The sequence below is a fragment of the Alligator sinensis genome, unplaced genomic scaffold (genome assembly GCF_000455745.1).
Source record: "Alligator sinensis unplaced genomic scaffold, ASM45574v1 scaffold709_1, whole genome shotgun sequence".
NCBI classification, from domain to species: Eukaryota; Metazoa; Chordata; order Crocodylia; family Alligatoridae; genus Alligator; species Alligator sinensis.
Window position 1 is genome coordinate 662,191 of NW_005842208.1, and position 26,125 is coordinate 688,315.

Sequence of the window (26,125 nt, forward strand, 5' to 3'; positions counted from 1 at the left end):
CTTTGTCCTCCATGGGGCTCGCCCTCCAGGCCATACATTAGGTGAGGTTTGGATCCAGGGACAGGATCCTCCTGCTCTAACTCACTAGGACCCTACTGTGTTCTCAGAACTGGGGCTAGAACCCAGGTATCCAGGCTCCCAGCCTCCACTGTTCAAACTCACTAGACCCCCCTCTTTATAATACCAGTTCCTGCACTTGCTTTTCCTTCAGTTGACCTTACGCTGAGGTCACTGGCCACTATGATATCACTGTAGTGATATCAGTTGGTTCTCCTGTCCCTGGAATTGGCCAATGAGATTCATGCTGACCATTGTGAAGTCATTGCTGTTAAGTCAATAAATCTAGCTTTTTCCCTGCTGTGTTCTCTGGACCTGCGAGAAGTCCAGAGAGTGCCAGACCCTTGGTTTTCTGGAGCTCGGGCCCCAGATCCTTGTTCCAGAGTTGCTGAGATTGGATTGATCCGGTTCAAAGTCTGCTGGAACTGGGAATCTGCTTTGAAATCCAGATCCATTAACTGGGAAGAGCTTCTGGTGCCACAGGAGCTGGAGACTTGGACCCAGAGCTTGGTTTTGGCATTGTGGCAGGCCCAGTCCAGATCCTGGTTCTGAATTCAGTGGGCTGGGAAGACTGAAACTTGGTTCTGCTGCTGCCACATCTTGGAGTCGAGATCCAATAACTAGGACTTGCATCTGCCCTCCTGTGAGCAGAAAGACATCAGTCTAGGCCCTGGTTCTGACCCACTGGGTTAACTGGGACCTGGTTTTGACCTCATTGGAGCAGGGAGACCTGGTCTGCGATTCTACCCTTCCTGGAACAGAGAAATCCCTGCCTACTGCCCAGCCACGCATCCTGTCCTTCTGCAGTGTGAAAATTCAGCTCCACATCTTATACCCCATGTCCCGGCCCTTAATGCTGCTACTGTTGGTACTGGCACTGGTGCTGAATGCAGTGCCTGGGGCCAGCCTCAAGGACTGCTACTTCTGTGAGGTGACATCATCACAGAAATGCCCCAGCACGCTCATGAGCTGCGACAATGATGAGGACTGCTTTGTGGGCCGTGGTGTGGCCCTGGGTGTCTCTGTGGTGCAGAACAAGGGCTGTACCAGAGCTATCAACTGTGGCAAGGAGCATCCCATCACCCACATGGGTGTCACTTACAGCCTGGTCACTCAGTGCTGCAAAGGGGCCCTGTGCAATGCAGGCACTGCCCTGCCCCGCCTGCCTGGCTTTGGCCTGCTCCTGGCACTGGGCCTCGCCTTCCTGCTGGGGCGCCCCTGAGCCTGCCCAGGAGAGAGGGGGACTGGGATCTAATAAAAACCCTGAGAGAGGTGGATGGCTGGCGTGGCTTTGTGTGGCACTGGGGCATTGGGAGAGGGGGCAGGAGGGAAGGCATGGACACTTGGGGTGCGTCCAAATGAGTGCGGTTGTGTGGTATGCGGTGCTGCAAACATGTTTGCAGCACCACATACTGCACAGTCTGGTGTCCTCCATGCTGCAAGAGTGTGTGCTGCGCTGGGTTTTTTCCCACAGATTTTTTTGACCCCTGGATATCCAGAGGTCAAAAAAAAATTGAGGATAAATAAAAACAACCGTGCAACGTACACTCGGCCAGTGCATGCTCAGGGCTGCCCAGAGCTGTGCTACGGCTGCTGGCCAGGCTCTGCATGGCAGAATTACTGCTGCTGCAGCCCTGGAAGGCTCCCAGGAGGAGCCTTCAGGCCCTGCTAGGGTCAGCTCAGTGCTGGCCCCAGCCTCCCCTACCCCACTTGGGGCAACTTGCCATGCGCCAAAGTGTGTGTGGCATGGGTGTTCTCTGGAGAACCAAACGTCCACACTTTTTTTTTTAATTATTATTAAAATATATTTCTATATATAGGGAGAGAGTTATATGTATCCATCCTCTATCATAAGATTTCCATCACACATCTTAAAACTGCATTAAGAAACCCGCGCTTCCCATTACAATAAACTCACCCAATCCCCTATGCCCCTGCACACCCTCCCTCCACCCTCACCTACCCAAATCGCAGTCCTTTAGTCCAAACCCTGATTTGGGGTTTACATTCTCAGTTCATTCGCTGTCGCTGTTGATGCCGCTGTCAGTCCTGCTGCTACTGATCCTGTTGTAGTCCTTCTCACTGTCTCCAGGTCCAGTAGCATCTCTGTCGTCTTTGTTCTCTTTGTCTACTTCCCCTCCCGGGGTGGTCTTTGAACAACCTGTGCCAAGTGTTGCTTTTCCAGATGAAATTGGCTACATCTTCTCCATCCGCACTCATCGATTTCCAGTGCTAGGACTGAAGTTCACTCAGAAACATTTTAACACAGTCTGTTTCCTTGAGCTCGGTGTGCTTGTATAACAGGAGGTTCCTGCATTGCCACAGGGCACTCCTGACACAGGACACACACTGGACGAAACACATTGTCTGGGACCCCTGCTGCTGCTGCCCCTGGTGTCCATACACTGCTGCCTCCCTTTCATCAGCCTGACTCCTGTCACTTTCAAGGAGCCAACTCACCTTTTCCCACACCTTTTCCAAACCAAACCTTTTCCAAATAAAACGTCCACACATATCTGGATGTGCCATTGGTGTCCTCTGGCTATAGCATCTGAGATGGTTGGATCTACCTGGCTGTCAGTGTGAGGGGAGGGCTCTGTCTGAAATGGATGAGGGAGGGTCTGGATGAGTCTGGAGGTGGAAGCAGCAGGCATCCTGGAGCTGAGTCCTGTGTCCTGGGGAGAGAGATTGTAATCTGGGCAGGGCACACAGGGGCAGTGGTGATGCGTAAAGGGTGCAGGGGGGTGCATATGCACCCCCTGAGAGCACCAGTGCATCCCCTGACTGGCCATGCTTGCCACTTAGGCGATGGGCAGGGGGGGCAGGCAGGAGAGCTGGTGCCCCCTGTGTGAGCACCAGTCAGGGAGCGGTGCTCCCAGAAGTGGTTGCAGTGGTTGGCTGCCTTGTGATCTGCTGCTTCGCAATCGGCCGGGGGAGGAGCCGTACCCCGCATTGGTGAGATCGGCCACGGTGCGCCCCCGCCCCCCCGGTCAGCGAAATTGGTTGCTGGGGGGGGGCACGTGCCCCCCACCCCGGGCTACAGTGGCACCAGTCGCCCATGCTCAGGGGTCATGTGGGGGAGTCCAAGGTGCTGGGGGAAATGAGGAAGACAGGAAGTAGAAGAGATTGCAAACTGGGCTTAGATCAACGGTGTCTTGAAGTTTAGTTTGAGAGGGGAGATGGGGCCACAATGGGAATTGCAAACTGGGGGTAGGACTGAGGCATCTTGGAGGTACTTTCAGAGTCTTGGTGGGGGAAGGAGGAGTGGCAGGCATTTGCAAACCAGGAGTAGGACCCAGGTGTCCTGGGGATGAATCCAGCATCAAGGCTGGAAGGGGAGTGAGCAGAGGGTATTGTACGCTGGGTTGAGAACCCAGATGTCCTGGGCGAAGCTTGCATATTGGGTGTGGAAGTCCCAGTAGAACCAGCCAGCCTCTGATGTGTTCCCCATCCCAGAGGCAACCACATCTCATTGCTTGGGCAAGCTGGGCCTCGTGTGAGACCCTTGGGCTATGCATGGCACCTGCTGTGTCTGTTTGACCCCAGTTGTGGGAGGGGGTACTCAGGAAAGGGACAATGTTTAGATTCTTCCTATGTGTCATCTCCACCAGCCACTTGCTTTGGGAATGTGCATCTCTTGCCTGCAGCTCAGGGCCTCAGCTTGTGGGGCACAGGCTGGCTTTGCACTGCTGCAGCAGGAGATCTGAGATGGCAATGGGTGCTTCTGAACCTGGCATCTGGGGCAATTCCAGTCTGCCTCATGACATCTACCCCTCCTCCACCAGCAATAGTGGGCAGACACAACCTCCCTTTCTGCGCTAGGGTTTGGTAGTGTCAACTCTGGGTAAGGGCCCCTGTGTAACCCCTGAGCAGTGTGTGGCACCTGCTGTGTCTGTTTGCCTCCAGCTGCTGGGGAGAATGGGCAGGGGGATGCTTGGGAGGGGTAGTGTCTAGATGCCACCCTTCCCATAAGCAGATGCAGGCAGATGCTTGTTGGGGGTGGGGGGAATGCCCCCTCCCCCCAGAGAACAAAATATTTCCAGCTATGTTGGGGGTGAGAGGATTTTCATGGTTTCCACTTCTAAATTTCATGAGTTTTTTTTTTTTATTCTCATCCCCTCCTCCCCCCCACTGCCTGACTTCCCCACTCCGTTCTGCTTTCCCTTACCTTGTTATCTCCACTGCCCCCTCCCTTCTCCCCCGCACTGCTATCCCATTCCTCTTGCCTTCCCACTCTCCTGGCCCCATCCTTTCCCCTAATTCCCTCTCCCAACCCCACTCTCCTCTGCTCCCCTCCTCTGCCCCTCAACTGCATCCACCCCACCCCATGCTTTGCTGCCCCATCCCACTGTCCTTTCCACCCCATAACTACCCCCACTCTCTCCCCTCCCCAACAGCTTCACGTGGACTGATGCCCGCCTGCACCGCCAGCTGGTGATGTTGCTGACAGGCGATGTGGCTGGGACCTTCGACCAGGAGTTCCGCACCCTCTACGCTGCCTCGCACCCACTGCGGCCTCCCGCGCCATCCACTGCCCATGCCAGCCCTCCCACCCATGACCATGCCAATGGGGGACCTGCATCCCAGGTGGCTCCCTTCCTCAGCACCCTGGCTGGCGTCCACCTCTCCCCGGGGGCCCACCACGTGGCTGAGCGCCGCTCTGTGGCCCCCCAGCCTGTGGCCAAGAGCCGAGCTGGCGACTGGGCAGTAGTGAGGGCCACACGGGCCATGGCTGCTGATGGTCCCTCCCCCATCAACTTGCCTGAGGCCACAGCTGTGACACCACTCCGGCGCCCCATGGAGGCTCCTAGGGGGCATGCTGCCCTGAGTGACATCCACCGCAGTGTCCAGCGGGCCCGGCTGGTAGCTACCCGTGCCACAGGGCAGAGGCCCACCAAGTCGCTGTGGGACCTAAGCCGGCTCTCGCAGCTCTCAGGCTCCAGTACTGACTCTGGCCAGCATGGCACTGAGCTGGGGGATGATGCCCAGGTGAGTCTGCTGTGCCCAGGGATGGCAGGGGAAATCAGTGCCCTGGGTGGTGGGAGAATGGGGGCTAGGACTGAGGTCCCCTGACACCTTGAGGCCTGATAGGGCAGAGCTGGGGATTCCTGGCATACCAGCACAGAGCCAGGAGAGGAGCCAAGGCAAGTTGGCTGCTCTGTGGCTCCCAGCCCCTAAGGAGGGGTGGGGTGGGATAAAGACCAGGGTTTCCTGGATGGGGAGACTGAGGCAAGAGATTGGGGTCCTACTGTACTCCAAGGCCAGGTAGAGCAGTCTGGGAATGGGTGGAGGGGCTGGGGTCCTCCCCCCACCCGTAACCCAAGGCCTGGCTGGGGAACAGAGGGCTAGGCATCCCCAGCAAACTGGTGAGAAGGTGAAGGTGTAGGGATAGGTAACAATTGGGTAATGCTGGGACTTGATGGCTATCTTGACAGGGGAGAGGAGGGCTGTCTATGTGTCCCAAGCCCTGGTGAGGGGGTGTGACCTGGGCATCCCCACCCCACCTTTGAATCATAGAAAAGTAGGGCTGGAAGGGACATCCAGAGGTCATCCAGTTCAACTTCCTCCTTGAGGCAGGATTGTTATTATCTAAACTGTTCCATACAAATTCTTATGTAACCTATTCCTAAAACTACATAATCAACTCTGTCGCACAACTACAAGGCATATTGCTCAAAGGTTCTTGAAGCACCCTAACCTGCCACAGGTGAAGCTGGGGGACAATAACAGTCACTGTCCTCCTGCTGCAAGGTCTGCTAAAATGCTCTGGGGAGATCCAAGGAAGAGGGCCAGACCCTTGCTACAAGGAAGGCTAAACCCTCCCATAGTCTGTACCAGTCTGACCATGGGGTAAAATTCCTTCCTGACCCCAAACATGGTGATTGATATGACCCTGAGTGGAGGGGCAAGACCCTCTAACCAGAAACTCCTCAGGGTTTTAGTTCTAGCAGGAGCACTGGCGTACTCCAAAGTCCCCAGCCCTGGCTGCAGCCAACACCCAATGCTTCTGAGGAAGGTGAAAAAAAACCTTTAACTAACTAGACAGCCAGAACACCCCTTTCTCCATCTCCTCCACAGAGTTATTCCAGCTGCGTAGATCTCCTTTTCATAATTAAGCCGGGGGTGGAGATCTGCTTCATTCTTTTGCTGCTGACCATGGTCATCTGCTTTATCCACCTTCTTTAAGCTACAAAACTCTTCTTGTTATCTCCCAGCAATCATTCTGTTGCTTTTTACATGCCACGCCAGGCACAGATACTCCTAGATCATCTCTGATCAAAGCTTGTCCAATCTCTTCTTGAAAACTGCTAAGGATGGAGAGTCCACAACTTCTGCAAGCAGTGTGTTCCCCTGCCTCACTGTTCTAACAGTGAAGGAGTTTATCCTGATATCCAGTTGATCAAATTTAAACTTCTTTTGCTGCAACTTCAAGACATTGGTCCTTTTCCTGCTCTTTTCAGCAACAGAAAAAACGGTGTTTTCCTTTTTTTTTTTTTTTTTGGCAGCTTTTCAGATATTTGAAGACTGCTATCATGTCCACCCTCTGAGGCACCTTTTCTGCAAACTGAATGTGCCGATTTCTTTCCACTTCTCCTCACATGGCTTGCCTTCCAAGTTCTTTAGCATTTTGTCACCCACCCCTGGATCCCCTCTAACTTTTCTCTATGTCCTTTTGAAAACATCAAGGCCAAAACTGCACACAACAGTCTAGATGAGGCCTAACCAGTGCTGAATGAATAGGCACAATCACCTTGTCTTGAACTGAACACTCCTGTTGATGCAACCCAAAACCACATTTAGCCTTTTGTGCAGCTGTATCACACTGCAGATGCATGTTGAGTCTGTGATCCACCAGGACTCACAGCTCCTCCTCCCTAATGCCGCCATCCACCCATCTTGTATTTGTATTATTGGTTATTCTTCTCAAGGTGTGTATGTGTGTGTGTGTATATATATATATATATATATATATATATATATAGCACTTTGCATTTCTCAGTATTGCACTTCAGCCTGTTGGGTTTATCTCAGCTTTCCACTCAGAATCAGAATCCTTTTGAATTGCTCTCTTTGTGTTCTCAAAAGACCAAGGAGTTAAACTTACTGAACAATAAAGCTTGTTCATTCAGAGAGCCTCTTAGCCTCCCCCTCTGCTGTTCCATGGGGTTCCCTCCTCTCTCCCCCATTCAAATGTAACAACTTATACATACCACTCTTAAAGGTATCAACACACTCCTGTCCACCAGTATGCTCATAATCATTTCCAGTTTCATGTCATCTGCAAATTTGTTCAAGAAGCTCTCTATTCCATTATCCAAATAATAAATCTGTAAACACGTTGAACAGCTCCAGGCCCAGGAAGACCCCCGTGGAACTCCACTCAGCGTTCTGCCATTCCAGTATAAATCCATTTATATACCTTTTGGTTTGTGACAATTGAGCCAGTTGTCTACCTACCTTTCGGTAACTTTGTCTAGCCCACATTTCTGCAATTTGCTTATGAGAAGGCCATGTGAGACTCATAAAAAGTCTTATAGAAGTCCAGCTATCCTATATCCACTGCATTCCCTCCATCCACCCAGCTAGTTATTTTATCAAAGAAGATCAAGTTTATTTGGCACAATTTGTTCTTAATAAATCCATGTTGGTTGCTTGTGATCAGCCTTTCCTTCTCCATTTCCTTGAAAATGGACTTCCTTATAATATGTTCCAGTAACTTCCCATGCACTGAGGTGAGGCTAACTGGTCTATAATTCCCCAGGTCCTCCTTTTTAAAAAAGGGGTATTGCCAGCCCTTTTCCAGTCATAGAATTGTAGGGGGGGCTGCAAGGGGCCTTCAGAGATCACCTATTCCAAACCCCTACTAGATGCCAAATTATTCCCTATCCAACCCATCCTATACACATTCATTGCCTAACCTATTAGTAAAACTATAGTCAGCCCTGACAACCACAGTGCATAACACCCTAACCTACCACAAGTAAGGCAGAGGGACAATGGTGGTGCCTCACCTATTTCCTATGATTTTGTAAATATTATTACCAAAGGCTCAAAAATCTCATCTGCCAGTTCCTTCAGGACTCTGGGATGAAGTTCATTAGATCGTGATAACTAATGCATTCAGATCCAGCAAAAGCTCTCTCAATTTTTCTTTTCTCAACCCTGGGCTTGTCCTAGTCCTTATCCAGATAATCTTTATTAGCTGTCTGGTTGCGGCCTTCTTTGTGAGGACTGAGGTAAAGTAGCTCTTGAGCAACTCTGCCTGCTTTGCATCTTCTGTTAAGAGCTCACCCTCAGTACTTAATGGTGGCCTCATAGCTTCCTTGATCTTTGTTTTCCAGTCAAAAATTTATAGAATAGTGAGTCTCAGCTCACTCTAGATGCTTTGAGAGCCTTTCAAGGGTGTTGTGGGACGTCATTCCATGTTAGCACTGTTAGGTGTGCAAACATGATTCACAAGATAAACCCAATGATTTTAAATAAGAATCCATAGCGTTAACAAACTTCTGGCCTATTTTGTCATTCTGAGCTCTTTGCACCAGAAAAAATGCAGTATTCTTTTTCCATAGTCAAAAAATGAGTGAAAATTAAGATCTGGCATTTTCAAAGGGGTGCCTTGAGTGTAAAAAGGCTGAGAACCTCTTCCTGTTGTCTTTAACTTCCCTCACCAGGTAAAGCTCATTTTTCACTTTTGCCTTACTGATTTTGTCCTTGCAAGTTGTTCCGCCTTGGCCCAACACCCCCACCCTGCGTCAATATTGACTCATGCACCAGTCTGGGCTGGGTATGGGCCCAGGTGTCCTGCCTGAGCACCCTGAGAAGAGGGGGGTTATGAAAGCCCCCTTCCTGCCCTCCCCAGGTTCTTTCCTTAAACAATTCCTTGTGCTCTCTTCTTGCCCCAACTTTTCTCCCCTCTTTTGCCCCCTTTCTCCTTCCTTTTCTCTCTCTCTCCCTACTTCTTTCCTTCCTGTTCCCCTATTGCCCTTTCACCTTGTCCCTGCCCCAACACATGTAGGTTTTTGGGGTGCTAGGAGGAGGGTTCGGGCAGGACTGGAGAGGTCTAGTCCTGGGGGCCAGAGATCCCCTTGGTGTTAGGCTGTGAATTACAGGCTTCTCTGCAGCTCCTGCCACTAGAAATGGGGCTGGAGAGAAGGCTTGTGAGGGGAGCAGGGCAAGGCACCCTGGAGTGGTCAAGGTGGTACTAGGGTGGGGAAGGGATGCATGGAGGTGGGGAGATCGTAGAGGGCAGGGAGGGGACCCCCGGGGAGATACAGGGGGGGCACATAGTAGGAGGGACCCTTGGGAGCAGGAACTATATCGGGGCTCTGGGCACCTCCCTTCCCCCTCCCCAATGCCAGGACCATAAATGGGGGGAGAGTTTATAGGAGGGAAAAGGCTGCTGGAAGGGACTCACTCTCTCTTGGGGGGGGTTGGGGCTGCCCCCCCATTTCTCCCTCCAGGGCAAATCCAAGTGGGGCTACCAGGACACACCAGCCCGGGCACTGATGCGGCAGCGTGGGGCCCCACACACTGGTGAGGACCTGCGCCAGCCCCCTGTCTTCCTGTCACCTGGCTACAAGCCCCCTGGGGCATCTGGCTACCTGGCTTTGGGTCGGTTGCAAGGGCAGCTGTATCATGGCCCTGTGGCTCTGCCACGGCCCTGGGGGCAGCCAACCACACACAGCTATGGAAAGCAGTGGCACTACTGATCCAGGCACTGGAGGCATCTGCCAGGAGACAACGGAGCCAGAAGACACCTCGACCTCTCTCGTACACAGCTACCAAGGGTTACGCTGGAACCAGATACTATCTGGAAAGGAGGTGTCCCCAGTTGTGTTGGTGTGAACTGGGATGAACTGGCGAGTGCCAATCTGGAGTCCAGCAGGTATATCATCCTGATTACACCAGTGTTGCAGGAATGAACTGATGCATGCTGCATACTGATTGGCTAAACTGGAGTCTGATTGGCATCTGTCCTGGTTATAGTGGCATTACTGGGCTGGATGGGCACAGCTCAAACTGGAGTCTGGGAGTTCTAGCCAGTTGTATTGCTGTTGTTGGGATGAGCCAGTGCAGAAACCCTGTCTTACACTGAAACCTGAAAGGAGTTTGGTTTCATTATGCTGGAGTTGCTGAGGTGAACCGTTGCATACTGACAGTTTTAACTGGACTCTGGTGAGAGTTTCTCCTGGTCATGCTATTGGTACTGGAAGGGGCAGATGACTTAAACTCAAGTTACACTGATGGTGCTGAAACAAACTGGTGCACCATGCCAATCTAAACTGGAAGCTGATGGGCATGTTGCCCGGTTTTACTTGTGGTACTGGGGCAAGCCAATGCCATACCAAAGACTTCAGCTGGAGCCTGACAGGAGTTTCTTGGATGTACTGGTTACTGGGTTGGACTGATGCAGCTCAAGACTAGATTCTGATGGGACTATTCCCTGCTCATACTGGTATAAGCTGGGAGGACATGATGGTCTCAACTAGACCCTGTTGGGGACTGTTCTCCAGGCAATGGGTGTTATTATAAGCTATGACAATTGTTACTGGGTTGAACTGGAGCAGACAGACAGACAGACAGACAGACATCAGCAGGAGGACCACTCCATCCCAGACTTCCTCACTTGGGTTTTGACACTACTGAAGAGATGACCCATCCCTGTGGCAGCTGATAGGAACGAGAAGTACTAAGAATTCACTAGTGTAAAGCAGGCATGGGGCACAGATTTATAGAGCCAGCGATTATATTGAGATACCCAGTTTAACAAATCAGCTTTTGCTGGTAAGCTAGTAGCAGGGGAGCATATTCCTGTAGCCAAGTGCTGGCTGGAGCTGGGACCTAGGTACTGGATGGAACTACCCAGGCCTTGGGAGCTGCAGCACCACTGGAGCTAGTAGGACCAACTGATACATGGAGGTTGAAGTGGGAGAGGAACTCTTCAGCTCCAGTCTCTCTCCCTGCCCCCAACTTGGGGGCAAAGTGGACTTGGGACAGATTAGGCCTATGGGAGCCCTGGGTTAAATATGAATCAACAGGAAACTTTTCTTCCTCCCAAGGGAAGTGGCAGGAGGGTTCTACCACTGTAACTGGTTATGCTAAATTACCCTCAAGATGGCAAGGTTATGGTACAGCACCCAGCTGCAGAGACTGGAAGAACCAGTTCTGAAGGGGTGGGGAAAGTAGGCCTGACCCAGACTCTGCTTTCTCCCCCGAAGTGGAAAGTGCAAGGGGAGGGGACCTTGCCCCCCTGAAATGTACAGGGGTTGTAGTATGAGAGACTGATAAGAGCCCCATGGGAAAAACAATACCATGAACTGAGTCTGGTGGGTTAGATGAGGGAGGGTACAGGAGACACGTTCTACCCCTGCTGGGGGCGGGTCTAGTGTGATAATGAGGCAGTACACTTGGGTTCTCTAGCCTGGGGACATGCCCCATAGGCTAAGAGTAGCAGGGATATACAGGAAGGATGACTCCTCATCTTTATGTTAGTCATTTAATAAGAACAAAAAGAAGTAATGTGCCCTTCTACCACAACAGAAATATTTTTTCTAGTGCAGCACAGTGAGCTCTTCATCTTAGTTGTATTGGATCTGCCCAATTGGGAGCCATGTGGCCTTCATCTCAGAAGGGAGAGAAAAAAATAAAACAAAAACAAAAAAACCCCACAACAACCAAAATGCATTAGAAAGCCATACTCACTACAAGCTGTCACCTGCTGCAACCAGCAGTGGGAAAAATCACTTTAGAACAGTAGATCCAGGGTTCTGCAGCCTACTGGTGTCCAGCTCCCCCACCTTGTAAAATACAGCCATCTCAGCTGTCCCTAACTTTCAGGCACACATCCAGGGGCTACAAAAAATGAAGCTGACCAGCTAGGACTGGGGCAGGGCAGGGGGTACTGCCAGGTTTAAGGCAGGTTTGGAGGTTATTTTTAGAACAGGTCAGAGAAGACTCCCCTTCCAGAGAGCAAAGTCAAGTGGGGAAGGGAGTAACACCAATGCTGAGGAGAGCAGCTGCTTTTATTAGAAAGCAGATGTCATGATCCAGGGAAGCCCCCTTCCCTGCAAAATCCAGGGCTAAATGCAAAGCCAGCAAAGGGGAGAAGAAGAAAAAAAGTTGTTTTGTTTTTTTACAGTAAGTTGCATGCACTAGGGAACCCCTAGTGCCATGCCCTCCCCCAACCCGAAGTGTTGAGGAGCTTCTCAGCCAGCCCAGGATCCAGGATGGCAGGAGCATCTTCCATCACAAGAGTTGTTCACAATACCTGCAGGGGAAAAACAAAGACAAAACAGTTTTGAGTGGGAATGGGATCCCCGCCCCCCATGGTAGCTAAACTCCCCCATGTCCTCCTGGCTTGTCCCATGTCATACACACTACTGTGCACAATTGTCCATATATAGGATAAGAGCCTACTACTGCATGCATCTTATTGGACCAACTTTGTACTGTTACTGTTTTTACAAGTCAACCCTGGATACAAGTACACTTCACATTTTCAGGTTCAGTTTTAAGGAATCCACCCCAACATACATTTGAGGGATAGTGGGAATCTGTAAGGGCAGTTCAGGGCCTTGTTTTGGTATTTATGACTTCTGAAGTCCCCACAGAATACATCTAGGTCTTCAAGGATAGGGACATGTATCTGAATGAGTATTATAGCCTGCATGAGACAGAGCGAACAAGCGAGCGAGGCAGGTTGGGACAGTCCCCGTTTAAAAAGGATCAAGTGCAGTTTGTGGGAGGAAAAACCATGTTAAGGGTACCTCCAGGCATGCTCAGATAGAGGTGCACAGGAAAAGCTAAACCCCACTTGAAATACCCAGATTAAACCTGTATTTTCCACTCATACCACTGCTCTTTACTGAAGATAAGATGAACAGTCAAACCAAAGTCCAGAACCACTTAAAAAAAAATTCGAAGTTAGTGCTGCACCACCACAAAGTCTGTGAGGGACAGAGCTCCACAACCATCACATCAGCCCAGAGATGGGAGTATAGCTGAGCCTTTTGAAGGCAAAAAGGTGTCTGTTAATGGACACCAGGGGCAAGACTGTGCTTTCTAGAATACAAAGTGCAGAAGCCAGAATTTGGCCTGGATAAGCTCCACAGTGAGGGAGGTGGGGGAAGGAAAAATAGAAACAAAACAGAAAAAAAAAAAAAACCCCACCACATCCACCCCAAAAGCAGAATTCCTTGCTGATTAGACTAAATAAATAAAAATCATCTTTAAAATAAGTGCTGGAGAGTAAATCTGCACTTTTGATTGCTTCCCTAGACCCCAAGCAGACAACTATGTAAAATTCCTGCAAATTGAACTAAGAAGTTCTCTCCTCAGCCAACCCTCCAGAAAAATCAGAGCACATACAAGGATCTAAGAAGTTAGTCTGATTTAAAAGCTGACTAGTACCATTGCTGGGAAGGAAGACCAGCAGTTGAACACAAGATGCCCAGCTCTTCCTCACTGTACAGCTGGTTCAATCAGCTACCATGGTTAGATTCTAGCCAGGGTCTTCTCTCACCCTACTCCCTGGGCCATCACAGCTGCATTCATTGCTCTGTCATGGGATCTTGATACCACCTGCCTGATAGACACATCCTGATAAGAGCTGACTACCAATGCTGGGAACGAGCCCAGGCACTACCTGTTGATAGAAGGACCCTGTGTAGGCCATCAGAAATTGTAGGTTTATACTCCAATGAGACATTTGGGGAGTCCCAGGCCCTGCTAGTAGGAGTGGATCCATCTATTAACACTCCCCACCTTTACATTTTATAGCCTGGAACAAAAACAAAAGGTTCTCTGCATAGTAACTTTCTGAAGCCATGGCCCCATGCAAGCACTTCACTTGGATCCAAACTAAGATATTCACTTCAGATTCTGACCTGCCTAATACTTGGAAGGGGGAAAAAGTTTGAAAACAAGCTCAATCCAAACATGTTTGGGAAAGTAATAAAAGGAACAAAATTAATAAATGTGCACCTTCCCCACCGCCTCCCTCATTAGGGGAGAAATAAGCCAGCATCATTTCACTTGCTGACAAAAAAGTTACTTTGACAAGAAATAACCCCACCCCCAACAAAAGAAGGGACCTCAGAAAGGGGAGGAATTTTGCCTACACTGCGCTCCTACCTGTGGAAAGGGTAACAATACATTTCTGCTTTCCCAATCTGCGCAGCAAGAGCCCAGGCACCCGGGCCAGTAGCTTGGTGACATCCGCATATCCTGCCTCATGGCTCAGGACCATCAAGTCCATGTCGTGCTTCATTTTCAAAACCTCCAGCATTTTGCTTAGGCTCAACCCCTGGTTGAAGGGGCGCAGGATACACCAGAGCAAAGGAGCAAGAGCAGAGAGAGCTGGGGACAGATGTCCTTTTTGATATTTGTACAAGCCAACAGACATCCCAGCCAGCCCTCTAGCTTTTCAAAATTGGGCTGGGTAAAACCCAAGCCTCCTGGCTCTTACTTCCCACAGCTCTCACCCAGATACCACTCCCCTCTGAGAACTGTAGAGCCCAGATGTCCTGACACCCAGCCCCACCTGCTTTCACCTAGAGTCTTCCCTTCCCACCAGCCCTGAAGCCGCGACACAACTTGGGTTCCTGACTTGCAGCCCTGCACTTTAGCCACCTTCATCTTGCAAAGACTTCTTTTTCCTTGACAGAGCAGGTTTCTGCAGTTGCTGGGAAGGTGTACAGCAGTGCCCAGAGCACTCAGCTGGCAGCGACTGGCTGCTGCAGAGAGCTGGCAGAGGGGGACACCAATTAGAGGATGCCAGGCAATCACCCACAAGCTCTGAACAGGAAAAACAAACAAACAAACAAAAAAAAATACACTCAACATCAGCTAGAGATTTGAAACAATGGGACTCTGGCATGGGATCTGTGAAAGGCTTGAGGCAAGGTAGAACTGAGGGGAAAAGATCTAGCCTGGACAATGCTTCTTGAAGTGTCTTAGTGCCCCAGCTCCTTTGCTTTGGTCTACTTAGTAGAGAAGCAAGGCTTACCCTGGGATATGCCAGGCTAAGGTCCCAGATATCTGTACACAGCCCACGCCAATGGCATTGAGAGGGGCAGGAGGCATCTGGGATGCAGATGACAGAGGCAAGTAGCGGACAGTCTTTTCCTTCATAGCTGCTGGCCAGGTTCTGATGCATTCAGGTGTGTCCCACTACTCAGACCATGCTCTGACTGGTTGCCAGCAGTGGCTTTGGGCACTGAGGGAAGCATCTTGCAGCTAGGACCTCTGAAAGGACAGACAGGCTGCCTTCCAAGAGCCTTGGCTACTGGGAAAAGAATAGGGGAAGCCAGCCCCAGCATCACTACTAGCTCCACTGCCACCACCCCTGGCACTTTGGCCTTGCCCAGGTGCAACTGGGAGGGAGATGTTGAGTACGAAGACATGCCCCTCCCCCTCTCAAAAAGCCCCCCCCAAACCCGAAACAAAACACTCCCAAACCAAACAACAAAAAAAGCCCCAGTTCTCTTGGTACCTCTCTTGAGCCAAATGACGCACTGGAAGCCCCTTTCTGGGGCTTGCAGCCAGACACCTGGCATCCTCCCCAGCAGCTCCATTACAGCCCCAGGGCCCTGGCACTGACCCATAGTCTTCAAATCAACCCCAAGCTCTTTTTTCAAGAGCTCCAGCAGCTTCTTCAGCCTCAAGCCACTGTTGAATCCAGCCAGGATGGCCAGCACCAGGGGTACAATGTAGGCAACACCTGGGATGGACAGACAGCACAGATCTCAGAGCCAGCTGCAGCCCTCGACTTGGACAACCTGGACACAATCAGATATCCCACTCCCATCTGCACTATGAGAACTGGTGACAGAACCAAGGAATCTGGGTTTTCAGCCCTCTGCTCCAGGGAGACACTGGTTGCCCATGCAAGTCGGGGGGGGTTGGGTTGGGGGGGCACTTGCTCCCCCAGCAGCCAGTCAGTGACATAGGGGGGTCCCCCCACAGCCAAACGCGTTGACCTGAAGTGCCAGCAGTACACCCAGAAGGGCCAGGGGCGCTTCTCCTGGCACCCCACTCCCTGGCCAGTGCTCGGGGGGGGGGGGGGGGCACTCCTCACCCAAGCAGGGAACACTGGTTGTCAGAGGGTGCACCACTGCTCTGGGGGTGCACATGCACCCCCATAGGTCACCACTGTGCTCCAGTCTACCAGACCCCACTTCCCTCCCACAGCAGAGGGAAGAGTTCACCCCTTCCCTGCAGTCCTGTGCTCCGAGTCCTGGAGAAGGCCTCTTACCTTCTGAGCCAGCTGGTTTCATGGGTCCCTCCTCCCTTGGGTGCCAGTGGTCAGCAGTCCAGTCTTCACTGGGGCCAGGGCCAGATAGTTGAGCAGTGGTTTTCTTGCCCATCTCCAGCCAGACCCCAGGTTGTTGCTGGACCAGTACAAGAGCCCTCTCAGGCTCCCTGGTGCCTCCCAGCTGGGCCAGGTCTAGGTTAGACCTTGCTTGCACAGCCTCCAGGAGCTGGGGCAGTCCTTGCCCAGCAGAGAAGACATGCAGTGCCTCCTGCACAATGGGAACCAGGGCACTAAGGAAGGGTGTACATGGACACGTGGCCGTGGAGCTGCTGGAGCAGATACTGAACTCAGAGCCAAAAGTGCCCTCAGCCTCCTTCCTCTGCCCCTCCCTATTCCCAGCATGCCTATCCCAGCTGATGCTAGACCCTCCTGAACCACTCCCCCACAAACCCTACTCCCATAATTAGCCACAAACCTAACCCCACATCCTTCCACTTCCTTCACCCCCACATAGCCCCCAATTCTCAAGCCACTGTATACTAGTCCTCCATCTCCCCAAGGTCCTCCTGCATCATTTTCCACCCCCTGCAATAGCTCCCCACTCAATATCCCTGTGCCCCTCCCAATCCTCCTCCTTCCAATTTCCCTGTCCCCCCCAACCCTCCACTCCACTCCAGCATGCTTTCTGCTCTATTATCTACCCACATCCCAGACTCAGCAGTGCCCTAAGCCAGGTACTACCTGCCTGCTCCAGGGACTCCAGCTTCATGGGTGGCCCTAGAGGGGCCAGGGAGCTGCAGAGTCTCTTACTAGGAGCAAGGTCCTTCTGCTCAGCTGGTGCCGCCCACTTGGAGCATGTCACTGGGGTTTCTATGATTATTACCTCCTCATCCATAGGGGTCAGCCAGAGTCACACCCAAGCCCGACATGCAGCCCACCTACAAACAAATCTTACTGGGAGTTTTTGCTCATCTCCCAGAGCTGGAATAGAAGTCCAAGCTCCTCTTTTCTTCTCAAGCTGGAAATAAGCCCCAGAAATCCCAGCCTCCCCTTAGCCACTACTATAACCCACCAGACCCCACTCACCTCTAACACCAGAAAGAGAGCCCAAGCCAAGCACCCCACCCAGCAGTATTTCCCAGCTAAGTAAGAAACCAGCATAACCACAGGACTTCTTATACTTCACCCCATGTGGGGGTGGGACCCAAGTGGACCAATTAGAGGAGGCCTTGCCCTCAATTAAAGCAGTACCTAATCAGAAATCCTGCCCATTGGTTGGGCCCATAACCAATCCCCTGCACCCTCTGGGAGTTCCAAGAAGCACTACCCCCACCTTGAGCTCATAGAGCAGGAAGACTCACCTGGGGAGGGAGTGGGTGGCAGGGAGAGAGGTAAGGGCAGGGAAGGGAAGTTGTGGTCAGAGGAGGGCTTGGTGGTATCCTAGGGCTGTTGAGGAGCAATTTGAAGGGTTTGTTTGGAAGGCTGCAGGGGTGGGGAGTGGATGTAACAATCAGCAGACAGGGGCTGGCTCACAGACACCTGGGGACACTCAAGGAGAAGGGACTAAAGGCTGGGGAATTGGGTGAGGCTGATTTTTTGCCAAAAGACCACCAATGGGCTCCTTGAATCAGGGGACCCAGGTGATTAGGGAGGCAGGGCAGGAGTCTGAGGAGGCTGAGACACAGGGGTGGGCATTGTGTACCAGAGCTGTGCTGAATGTAATGCCAGAGTAGATGCAACTCAGGGAGCAGTGGGCAGAGTTAAGGTCATGAAGGACTGCTTCCTAAGTGGAATCATGCCCATGAAGCAGTCCTGTCTTAGCATGGGATAAGGGATCACCACACAGAGGAAAGGGAAGGGGGCACAGAAGCAGCCAGGTATGACAGAGTATGGGTACCTACACGTGTGAAATCTCCCTCCACTGAGCCTGTGCCTGGGATCAGTCTACTGGGGCATCATTCAAAGAGGGCAGAGTTAAAGGGTTACAGGCTTTGAGTCTGTGCTTCCTACTTTCCAGTGGCTGATGTTAAACCCAAGGCTGCAGCCTAGAAGGGCATAAGGAAGCATTGGGCAGTCCCATCTCCATGCTAATGTAGTTCATGAGCAGTTAATGTAATACTAAATGAGATGGGAGAGGGGAAGGCACTTGGCAACCCCACAGCCCTGTGGTTACTTCCATTTTGCCCACAGGGAAACAGGCACGGAGAAGGGAGGAAGGGTCAGAGCCCAGCAGTCCCCTGACACAGATAAGAAACCACGTGGTCCTGAGAACCCACCTGTGGCCCACCCACTGGCACACGGTGCCATGCAGAAAGGAGCTGTGGGGAACAAGGTGTTTCTACCCTGGCTTTGCCACAGAGACCAAGATCCTGGAGACAGTAGAGCACAGTTCAGAGGAAATACACCCCCTCCTTGCATAAGAGATCCCAGCCCCAAGTTCCCCTTCTCGGGAGAGCCCTGCATTTATTATTATTAAAAGAAATCATGGCATTTTGAAAAGGAAAGGGGAAAAACTCCCAGCTTTCCCACAGCAAGGAAATGCTGCTTTTATTATTTTCATTTCCACTGTAATTATTATTGATATTATTAATGATAATGTTTGTTTATTTCAATTTCAGCCAGAAGTCATTCTCCAGGGATCCTGGCTCAGTTGTCACCTGTAGGAAGCCCCTATATTCCCTTCCCCCACACTACAGCAGCAAATCCACCATAAGTAGGAAACGCTATCCTGTGGTGGATCACACAAAGGAGAAGCAATTGATTTACTTAATTAATCTGGGTTTTAAACTCTGCAAGCTACAGCCCTCCTCCTGCTCTAGGAGCTTCTAGAGTGGAGGACATGGCTGGGATTTCCCATCAGACTGCTGAGACAAGCTGGCATGAAACAAAGATGCCCATTCCTGCCTATAGCCATGAACCCTGCAGGAGATCTGTTAAAAATCAGCACATTCCTGCCTTTGGACTTCACTGAGCCAGCATTTTCTAAGAGAAAATGTGCTGGAATAGTTTCCAATAGCATGAGGTATTTTTTTTTTTTAATAACACAGGTTTTTGCATGTTGATCACAAGAAAGTGGCATTGGAAGGGATTGTGCCAATTGTGGGAGACAAATCAAGACATTCATTTTTCCTTGGAAAAATACCCATGCAGCCAAAACCAAAATATTTTGCAGAAACAAGGCCATTTGGTTGCAATTCAACAAAACTACCATCAAGGCAGTTTTATTCCCTCCAAAATATCAAGCCGTTATTGCTGCAACATCCTTGTCAGGTTGCCTGATAATTTCCCACCTTCCAGATGCTGTCAGACCCTCTCCTCCAGCCTGCATTTCTTCTGGCTACACAGGTGGCTGCCAATAACCTCCTGATGACATGCATTGTTTTAGTAGAGTCTGCTGGCTGCTGTGGACTTTGCCTATTTAGTTCCATCGCTGCCAGGACTCTCCAGATCTCCGCTCCACCTCCTCAGGCCTTGAGAAGGCAAACAAGGTAAGACTTTTGCTTCTTTTCTCCCTGCCTTCTTAGATGGCCCATGAAAAGAAGCCATTGACCCTACCACCAGATAAAGCAGCACTTCAGCCAGCGGGTGGCCAGAAAGTTTTATATTCTGGATGAAAACAAAAGGGTGGGAAATTTCTACCTCTAATATTTAATGTTGTGCTCCAGAAACAAAGCCAGTTTTTAGCTAGGATGAGGAGCTCACTGCTTATCACAGGGTCAAACCCCTGGGTCCAGAGCAGCCAGAAGAGCCTCATACATTCCACCCATGGCTATGTAGGAAATGCTGCCCTGTGGGTTACACAAAGGAGAAACCCAACATCTTAGGCCAGCTGGGCTCTAAACTCTGCAAGCTACAGACCTCGCCCTTGCTCTAGGAATTTTCAGAGTGGATGCGTTTTGCCTACCATCTCCACCTGTGGGATAAGAAAGAACAGCTGTGGAAGGGAACAACTGTTTAAATAGCAATTTTTATTGAGAAAACATCTGGAGGTTTGTAAAATAGAACATAAAAATTGAGATTTTGCCCCACTCCCCTCAGTGGGCGGGGAAAAGAAGTGCTTAAACAACGCTTTACTCCTTTGTTCAGGGCAAAGACATGTCTCCATTTAGACAAAAAAGGAGCCCTGGATTGTCCCTTCCCTCCCATGCGCACAGTCCTTTCCCATACCCATATGAAATGGGAAGGTTCTAGATGTGCCCACCACCCAAATGCCTGGCTTGTAGGTCTATACCCAGCCTATCAGATGGTGACTAATATAGAACCTAACCCCAAAAAATTTGCACTGGATTCTAGATTCTTACCTCAATAGGAATGTGTCCTAGATCAACCAGTCCTCAACAAAGTTGCCTGGTTTCTAGACCAGCATTGCAAAGAAGTATATTCTAGTTGGCCCCCAAGTAAGCTAGAACCAACTGGATTCTAGATTAACCACGCTATTAGCAAGGTTTAATTCTAGATGTGCTTGCATCACGGCTGATATCAGCCCCAACCCTGGGTGGGTGCTGAGTATGCATCACCAAATCCGACAGATCTGTCTCAGGTTTTACTGTCAAGAATTTTGCTGGGTTTTAGATTTGCTACTGTCCCTGAATATGCATTCACCAAATCCAGTGAGCTGCTTTGACTCCTCTGGATGGGGCAGATCCTACTTCCATTCCACTGCTGCTTTGCCTCACTAAAAAAAGGTGTTGGGTTCTAGGTCTACTTTCTCCCAATCCCCCAACAGGTTAGCAGGAACCCAAAAACCCCAGGTATAAAGGAAGGCAAAGGAGAAGACACCAGTTTGGGATAATGAAGACACCTTCCACAGACCAATGCCATTGGGAGGGACTGGTCAGCTGAGTGGAATAAGCATAGTTTATCTATCTCTGGCCTATGCTCCTCTGCAACCCTTCCTCCCCCGGCAAATCCAAGCCCCGCATATAGCTCCATGCATCACAGGATGATGCAGGGCTTAGGCTTGTGCTTGTGGCATTTCTTCTTATACCCCAGAGCTGTAGCTTGAGGTGCTAGGGCTTCATGCTGGTGTTCACAGGTTGATGGAACTGGTATGCAATTAGCATAATACTGGGCATCCAGTGAGCTGGCAGAGGTGGAAGGAGGCAGGCAGGACATGGCACTGGGTGACCTAGCAGCAGTGGAGGAGGCAGGAGCAGAAGCAGCCTCTTGGAAAGACTGGAAGAGCCCTGGAGGGAAAAACAAAGCAGGATATTTTTTTGCCCAGTGAATGTGAACTCTGAAGGGGACCACACTACTGGAGGAGCCCCACCTTGCCCCTGCAGTGCAGTGCCCCTTAGCACCACCCTGGCATGTCAGGGTGCATACCAACTGCAAGGGGAGAGTGCTCAACCCCTCCTGAGCCCAACATCCTGCTTCCTGCAGCATGGCACCCCCTACTACCACCCTGGGATTGGCACTGAATGTAAGGGGAGAGAGCCCCCTTCACCACCTCCCTTAGCTCCTGCAGGTCTCACATCCAAGCAGTGACACAGGTGGATCCAGCTTAGGTTGCTTGCTGGCACACCTAATCCAAGGATACCTATGCCACGCATGATCCATGGAAGTCCCTACTTCCCCACCCCTTTCCTGTGAGGCCTCTGTCCTCAGCCCGAAGAATCCCAGGTCCAGTCTCTGGGAGGGTCCTTACCAATGTGGCCTTCATCCTCTCCAGTGATGAAAAGCCATTTGGGGGACGTGGCAGGCCTCTGGGAGGTGGCAGAGAACACCAGAGTTTGTGCCCCGCAGCCCTGCACCCTCACCACACTGGGCATAGCCTGCAGCTTGTCCTTCACCGAAGTGGCACCATCCAGTGGGAAGGAGATGAGGTAGGTGGCACTATAGGCCTGACGGAAGTGGAAGAGTGACATGCCCTCTGGATGGCCCTCCAGCACCAGTGCCACCTTCTGCTCCAGCTCAGCCTGGAGGAAGGCCTGAGATGCTGCTGGGGGGTCCCTCTGGGGCTTAGCTGGGTGCTGTGGGCAGGGCAGCTGGCTGGGACCAGGAGCCAGGGTGGGAACTGGTACCGGGGGCACTGGAGGAGTGGCCTGGAAGAGCTCCAGGCTCAGGGGCTGGTTGGAGGAAGACAGCAGGGGCAGCTGCTGCTGATGGCTTGCAACTGGTAGGTGGGATTGGGGGAGGTGGCTCAGAGAGATGGTTCGGTTGGGTGGGATGCTGGCTTTGCCTCTGGTGCGATGTTTGCGGTGAGGTTTGGCCTGTGGTTTGCATGGATGGGAGGTAGACAGGTTACGGCAGGAGCTCCAGGCCCTTGGACCTGCAAAGGGAGAGGTGAAGCTGTTTAGGGCACATATAGGCAGTAAAAGCAGCACAGCAGCCCTACCAGCAAATGTCACTAGGTGGCAGCATCTCCCACAGTCAGTCCCAGGTGTGTAAAAGACTTTGGAAATCTGCTGCCTTGCCATGCGTTATTGTACTTAATATTTTTTATGGAGGTGTCCTTGCAAGCAACCAGCCAAATTTGTGCCGTCTCTGTCTAGAAGGTGGTTTGGCTGCATATTATCAATCTGTTAGAGTCTGGGTCTTTAAGCTCAGACAGGTAGACTTAAAGCTCATGGTTTTATATCTCTGTAAAGCCAGACTAATGGCCAATTTTCATTTGCTAGCAGCTTTGAAAATATATATTTCATTTTGCTTGTTCTAAAGCATTTTGTTGAGCCTGAATTAGTTTTTCAATCTCAGTGCATTAAATAAAAGGTATCAGAATAGTTTCAAATAAAAATATTAAATTTTATTTTTAAAATGTTGTAAAAAATGCTCCAGTTTCTTTGGGACTTTCTTTTTCCCTTAAATTTCTGAGATGCCAGGAGTGAGGGTCCTGTCAGTTGGGTCCAGCCAATTTGGCAACCCTTTGCCAAAAAAGACCAGAATATACATTTGAGTCAAACCTGCATTTTTCAGCTGGAAAGCTTCTCAGCTTTGGGCCCTATCTGGCATATGTGGTGTTACGTCTCCACCCAGAGCCAGTCTCTAGGAACATTACACTGGCATTTGAAGTGGAAATTCCCAATGGAGAAATCTACCTGGGCACTATTTGTGACCACTGCTAGTTTATCCAACAAACAGACAGAAAAGGAATGGCTTAATTTGCACCAGGGGTTTCTTCTTCAAAGGGAAGCCAATATTGATGCCAGGTCAGCAGAGACAAAAATATGCTTTACGCTCTTATGCTCTCCCTTCTCCACCCCCACCTCTGCATTTTTCAAGAATGTGTTTATGGAGTTTCAGGGTTGTTGGTTGTAGCCGTGTTGGTCTAAGGATATAGGCAGGCAAGGTTCTTTGTGTAGATGTGATGTCTTTTATTAGACCAACTGAGTAAACGGGGAAAAAATGCTCTTTGCAAATTTTTGGGCACAAACACTCTTCTTCAGGCATAGGAAGACTCTGCTGGTGGTTTGAGTTCTCCAAGGTAGAAAAGAAGCCAATTTATGACATGCAGGTCTGTGAAAATGAAGATGAGCAGTAATTTGGAAGACAATAGGTAGAGATAGGAGGGCCTACAGCTGACCAACTCAGACCACCAGCAGGGTCTCCTTATGCCTGAAGAAGAGTGTTTGTGCCCAAAAGCTTGCAAAGAGCATTTTTTCCCCCATCTACTCAGTTGGTCTAATAAAAGACATCACATCTACCCAAAGAACCTTGCCTTCATGAAGTTTCACAATTTTCAGGCATGAGTTACTCCTCAGTTGTAGAGGAGAAGGAAGACAGGTGCTTCCAGTCAGTAGCAGAGCTGGAAATTGAAACAATGAGTGATGGCTCTCCGGCTCCTCTTCTCCAATTTGCTGGACCCCACTTCTATCATTTAGGATGGGCCCCAGGTGTCTGACCTCCAGGGCACCTGGTCAAAAGTCAGGGACATAGCTCTGTTGCTCTCCTGTGCTGTGGGACTCCCTTCATCATGACCATCCACTTCATCCTGGCTGGGAATACTGGCTCCCAGCCTCTCCCCTCCTGCTGAGGCATTGTGAGATAGCTACCTAGGCTTTTCCCCAGTGCAGAGATAGTCAAGCAATATGCTGGGGGAGAATTGAGAAACATATTGAGTGTAGTTCCTCATGTAAAACACTATGGTATCTCAGATTATAGGCTGCACCTGCCTTTAGTTTTCTCCAGTGGCCTGACAGTCAGGTCTCATCTGTGTGCTTCCCACTATGAGCTTGAGTAACCCTAATAATTCTGGGACAGGAGCAGCTCTGCTATATGTAGCAGGCAAATCTAGAAGCTAAAATTCCAAGGAGACTCCTGAACCCATTTCCCACAGTTCCCTTGGACAACAGGAACTATCCCAAATCCCTTTGAAGAGCTACCCAGAATGCTATGGGGCAAGGAGAGACTCCTCTCCAGGCCATTCTCCTGGCAGCCAGGTCACAATTGCCCTGCAAAACGCTGCTGCACCTGGCAGCGTAGATGACATCTGTGTCCTTGGCTTGGTATGGGGTGGGGGTTACACCCCCACCCAGGACTGTACCTGCCTGTGGTGGGTCTGGTCCAGCCCACTTGTCCACCTGGACCTGGGGGGTTTTCATGGGGGTTCCTGTGAGATGGCAGGTGGGGTGTTGGCACCGCACCTGCAGCTCATTCTCTTCTTCAGCCAGCACCACCAGGTCTGCCATGTCTCCCAGCAGGTGCTGTAGGGAGTGGTAGCCATGCTGGCGAAGCTCCAGGGGCCAGCCGTGGTGCTGGCAGAACAGCCTCTCAAGATCCCACACTGCAACACCCCCAGGCTGGCTCAGCAGCACCTTCAGCACAGCCCCCTTGAGGGCCAGCACCGAGCAAGGTGGCTCCACACTCCTGCCAGCTACACCTGGTGGAGGAGAGGAAGAGAGAGAGAGACACCTCTGGGGGACTTGATGGCAGTAGTTAGGGGACTTTCCCTAAACTGGCCATTGGTACATTGCACAGACTGCATGGTAGGAGCCCAGGTACAGGTCAGTGTGCCCCTGGGTAAACCCCAACCCCACCACATACCCTTCCTTTCATAGGAAGGCACTGCTGAAGGCTTAAGCAGCAATTGAAGGAGCCTAGCGCTTCCTGCCTCCCACCCTGCTCTTCTTCCACAAGTAGGGCTGGAACTGAGCCCCTGGTACAGCTCAAGACCCCACACCCCTCCTAAATCTGGGGAGAGGACTTAGGTGTCCTGGCTCCCTCCTCCTTTCCACACTAGCCTATAAGACCCCATCCCTCTCCTGGCTGCCCTTGCCCTGCACTGCTCTAACTCACTAGGCACCATCTCCCTTCTTAGAGTTGGGAGACAACCCAGGCATCCTGGCTCCTAGCTCCCCCCCCCACACCTGCTCTAACTACCAGACCTCACTCCCCTTCCAGAGCTGGGGGAACCCAGGTGTCCTGGTTCCCAGCTCCTTCTACTCTAATCCACCAGGTCCCAGCCCTCTCCCAGAGCTGGGTGAGAACCTGGGTGTCCTGGCTCCTAGAGTCCCAATCCTGACTCTCTTCACTCACCAGGCATGCCCTAAACCCCCATAACATCAAACCCAGCACCCCTCAGCCCTCCCTGCCATCCTCAGGGGCATTTATAGCTTAGGTTTATTTCCCCCCCATCCAGCTCCCAATAGGCTATTAGCATGGCACTGGCTGGGGCTGGGCTCCTGGGTACCTTTTAACTCTATAAGTGCTCCAAAAAAACCACAACACAAACCCACCAAGAAACTTGTGCTGGGAGCCAGGACCTAAGTGTGGCGGGGACTGGGACTGGGAAGACTGGATGTACAGTTGTACCAGGCTCCCAAGCTAGCCCTGCCCCCATCAGATAATTCTCTTTCCTATTTCGAGAACTGGGGG

General features: G+C 51.1%; 4 protein-coding genes across 6 annotated transcripts in view; 2 read left to right on the top strand and 2 right to left on the bottom strand.

Annotated features, from left to right (window-relative positions):
• FAM83E (family with sequence similarity 83 member E) overlaps positions 1-19,185 on the top strand; it is a 24,760-nt gene extending 5,575 nt beyond the window's left edge. The window contains exons 5-7 of the mRNA XM_006026790.2: positions 4,455-5,046; positions 9,519-10,744; positions 18,931-19,185. Coding sequence (XP_006026852.1) covers positions 4,455-5,046; positions 9,519-9,767 — 841 coding nt within the window. The 3' untranslated portion in view covers positions 9,768-10,744; positions 18,931-19,185. The remainder of the gene's footprint in view (positions 1-4,454; positions 5,047-9,518; positions 10,745-18,930) is intronic.
• On the top strand, positions 637-1,313 carry LOC112550796 (sperm acrosome membrane-associated protein 4-like). The gene has a single exon (XM_025207793.1). It carries the CDS (start codon positions 896-898, stop codon positions 1,277-1,279), a length of 384 nt encoding a protein of 127 aa, XP_025063578.1. The 5' UTR covers positions 637-895; the 3' UTR covers positions 1,280-1,313.
• LOC102378872 lies at positions 12,264-17,357 on the bottom strand. 3 transcript variants are annotated; one of them, XM_025207794.1, is made up of 6 exons: positions 17,051-17,357; positions 16,763-16,766; positions 16,313-16,641; positions 14,689-14,853; positions 14,191-14,415; positions 12,264-12,325 (listed from the first exon to the last, which is right to left on the bottom strand). In XM_025207794.1, the coding sequence occupies exons 1-6, from the start codon at positions 17,205-17,207 to the stop codon at positions 12,264-12,266; spliced, it is 942 nt and encodes a 313-aa protein (XP_025063579.1). In that variant the 5' UTR covers positions 17,208-17,357. The 3 variants fall into 3 exon arrangements, 1 of the variants encoding a protein (XP_025063579.1); XR_003094796.1 differs by lacking the exons at positions 12,264-12,325; positions 16,313-16,641; positions 16,763-16,766; positions 17,051-17,357 and having other exon boundaries at positions 14,284-14,362; positions 14,689-14,842; XR_003094797.1 differs by lacking the exons at positions 12,264-12,325; positions 14,191-14,415; positions 14,689-14,853; positions 16,763-16,766 and having other exon boundaries at positions 16,574-16,641; positions 17,054-17,357.
• Positions 19,186-20,028: 843 nt separating the features above from the next.
• On the bottom strand, positions 20,029-25,793 carry LOC102384293. Its single transcript, XM_006026791.1, has 6 exons — positions 25,787-25,793; positions 24,795-25,130; positions 22,243-22,583; positions 22,072-22,155; positions 20,217-20,225; positions 20,029-20,100 (listed from the first exon to the last, which is right to left on the bottom strand). Exons 1-6 carry the CDS (start codon positions 25,791-25,793, stop codon positions 20,029-20,031), a joined length of 849 nt encoding a protein of 282 aa, XP_006026853.1.
• Between the last annotated feature and the right edge of the window lie 332 nt (positions 25,794-26,125).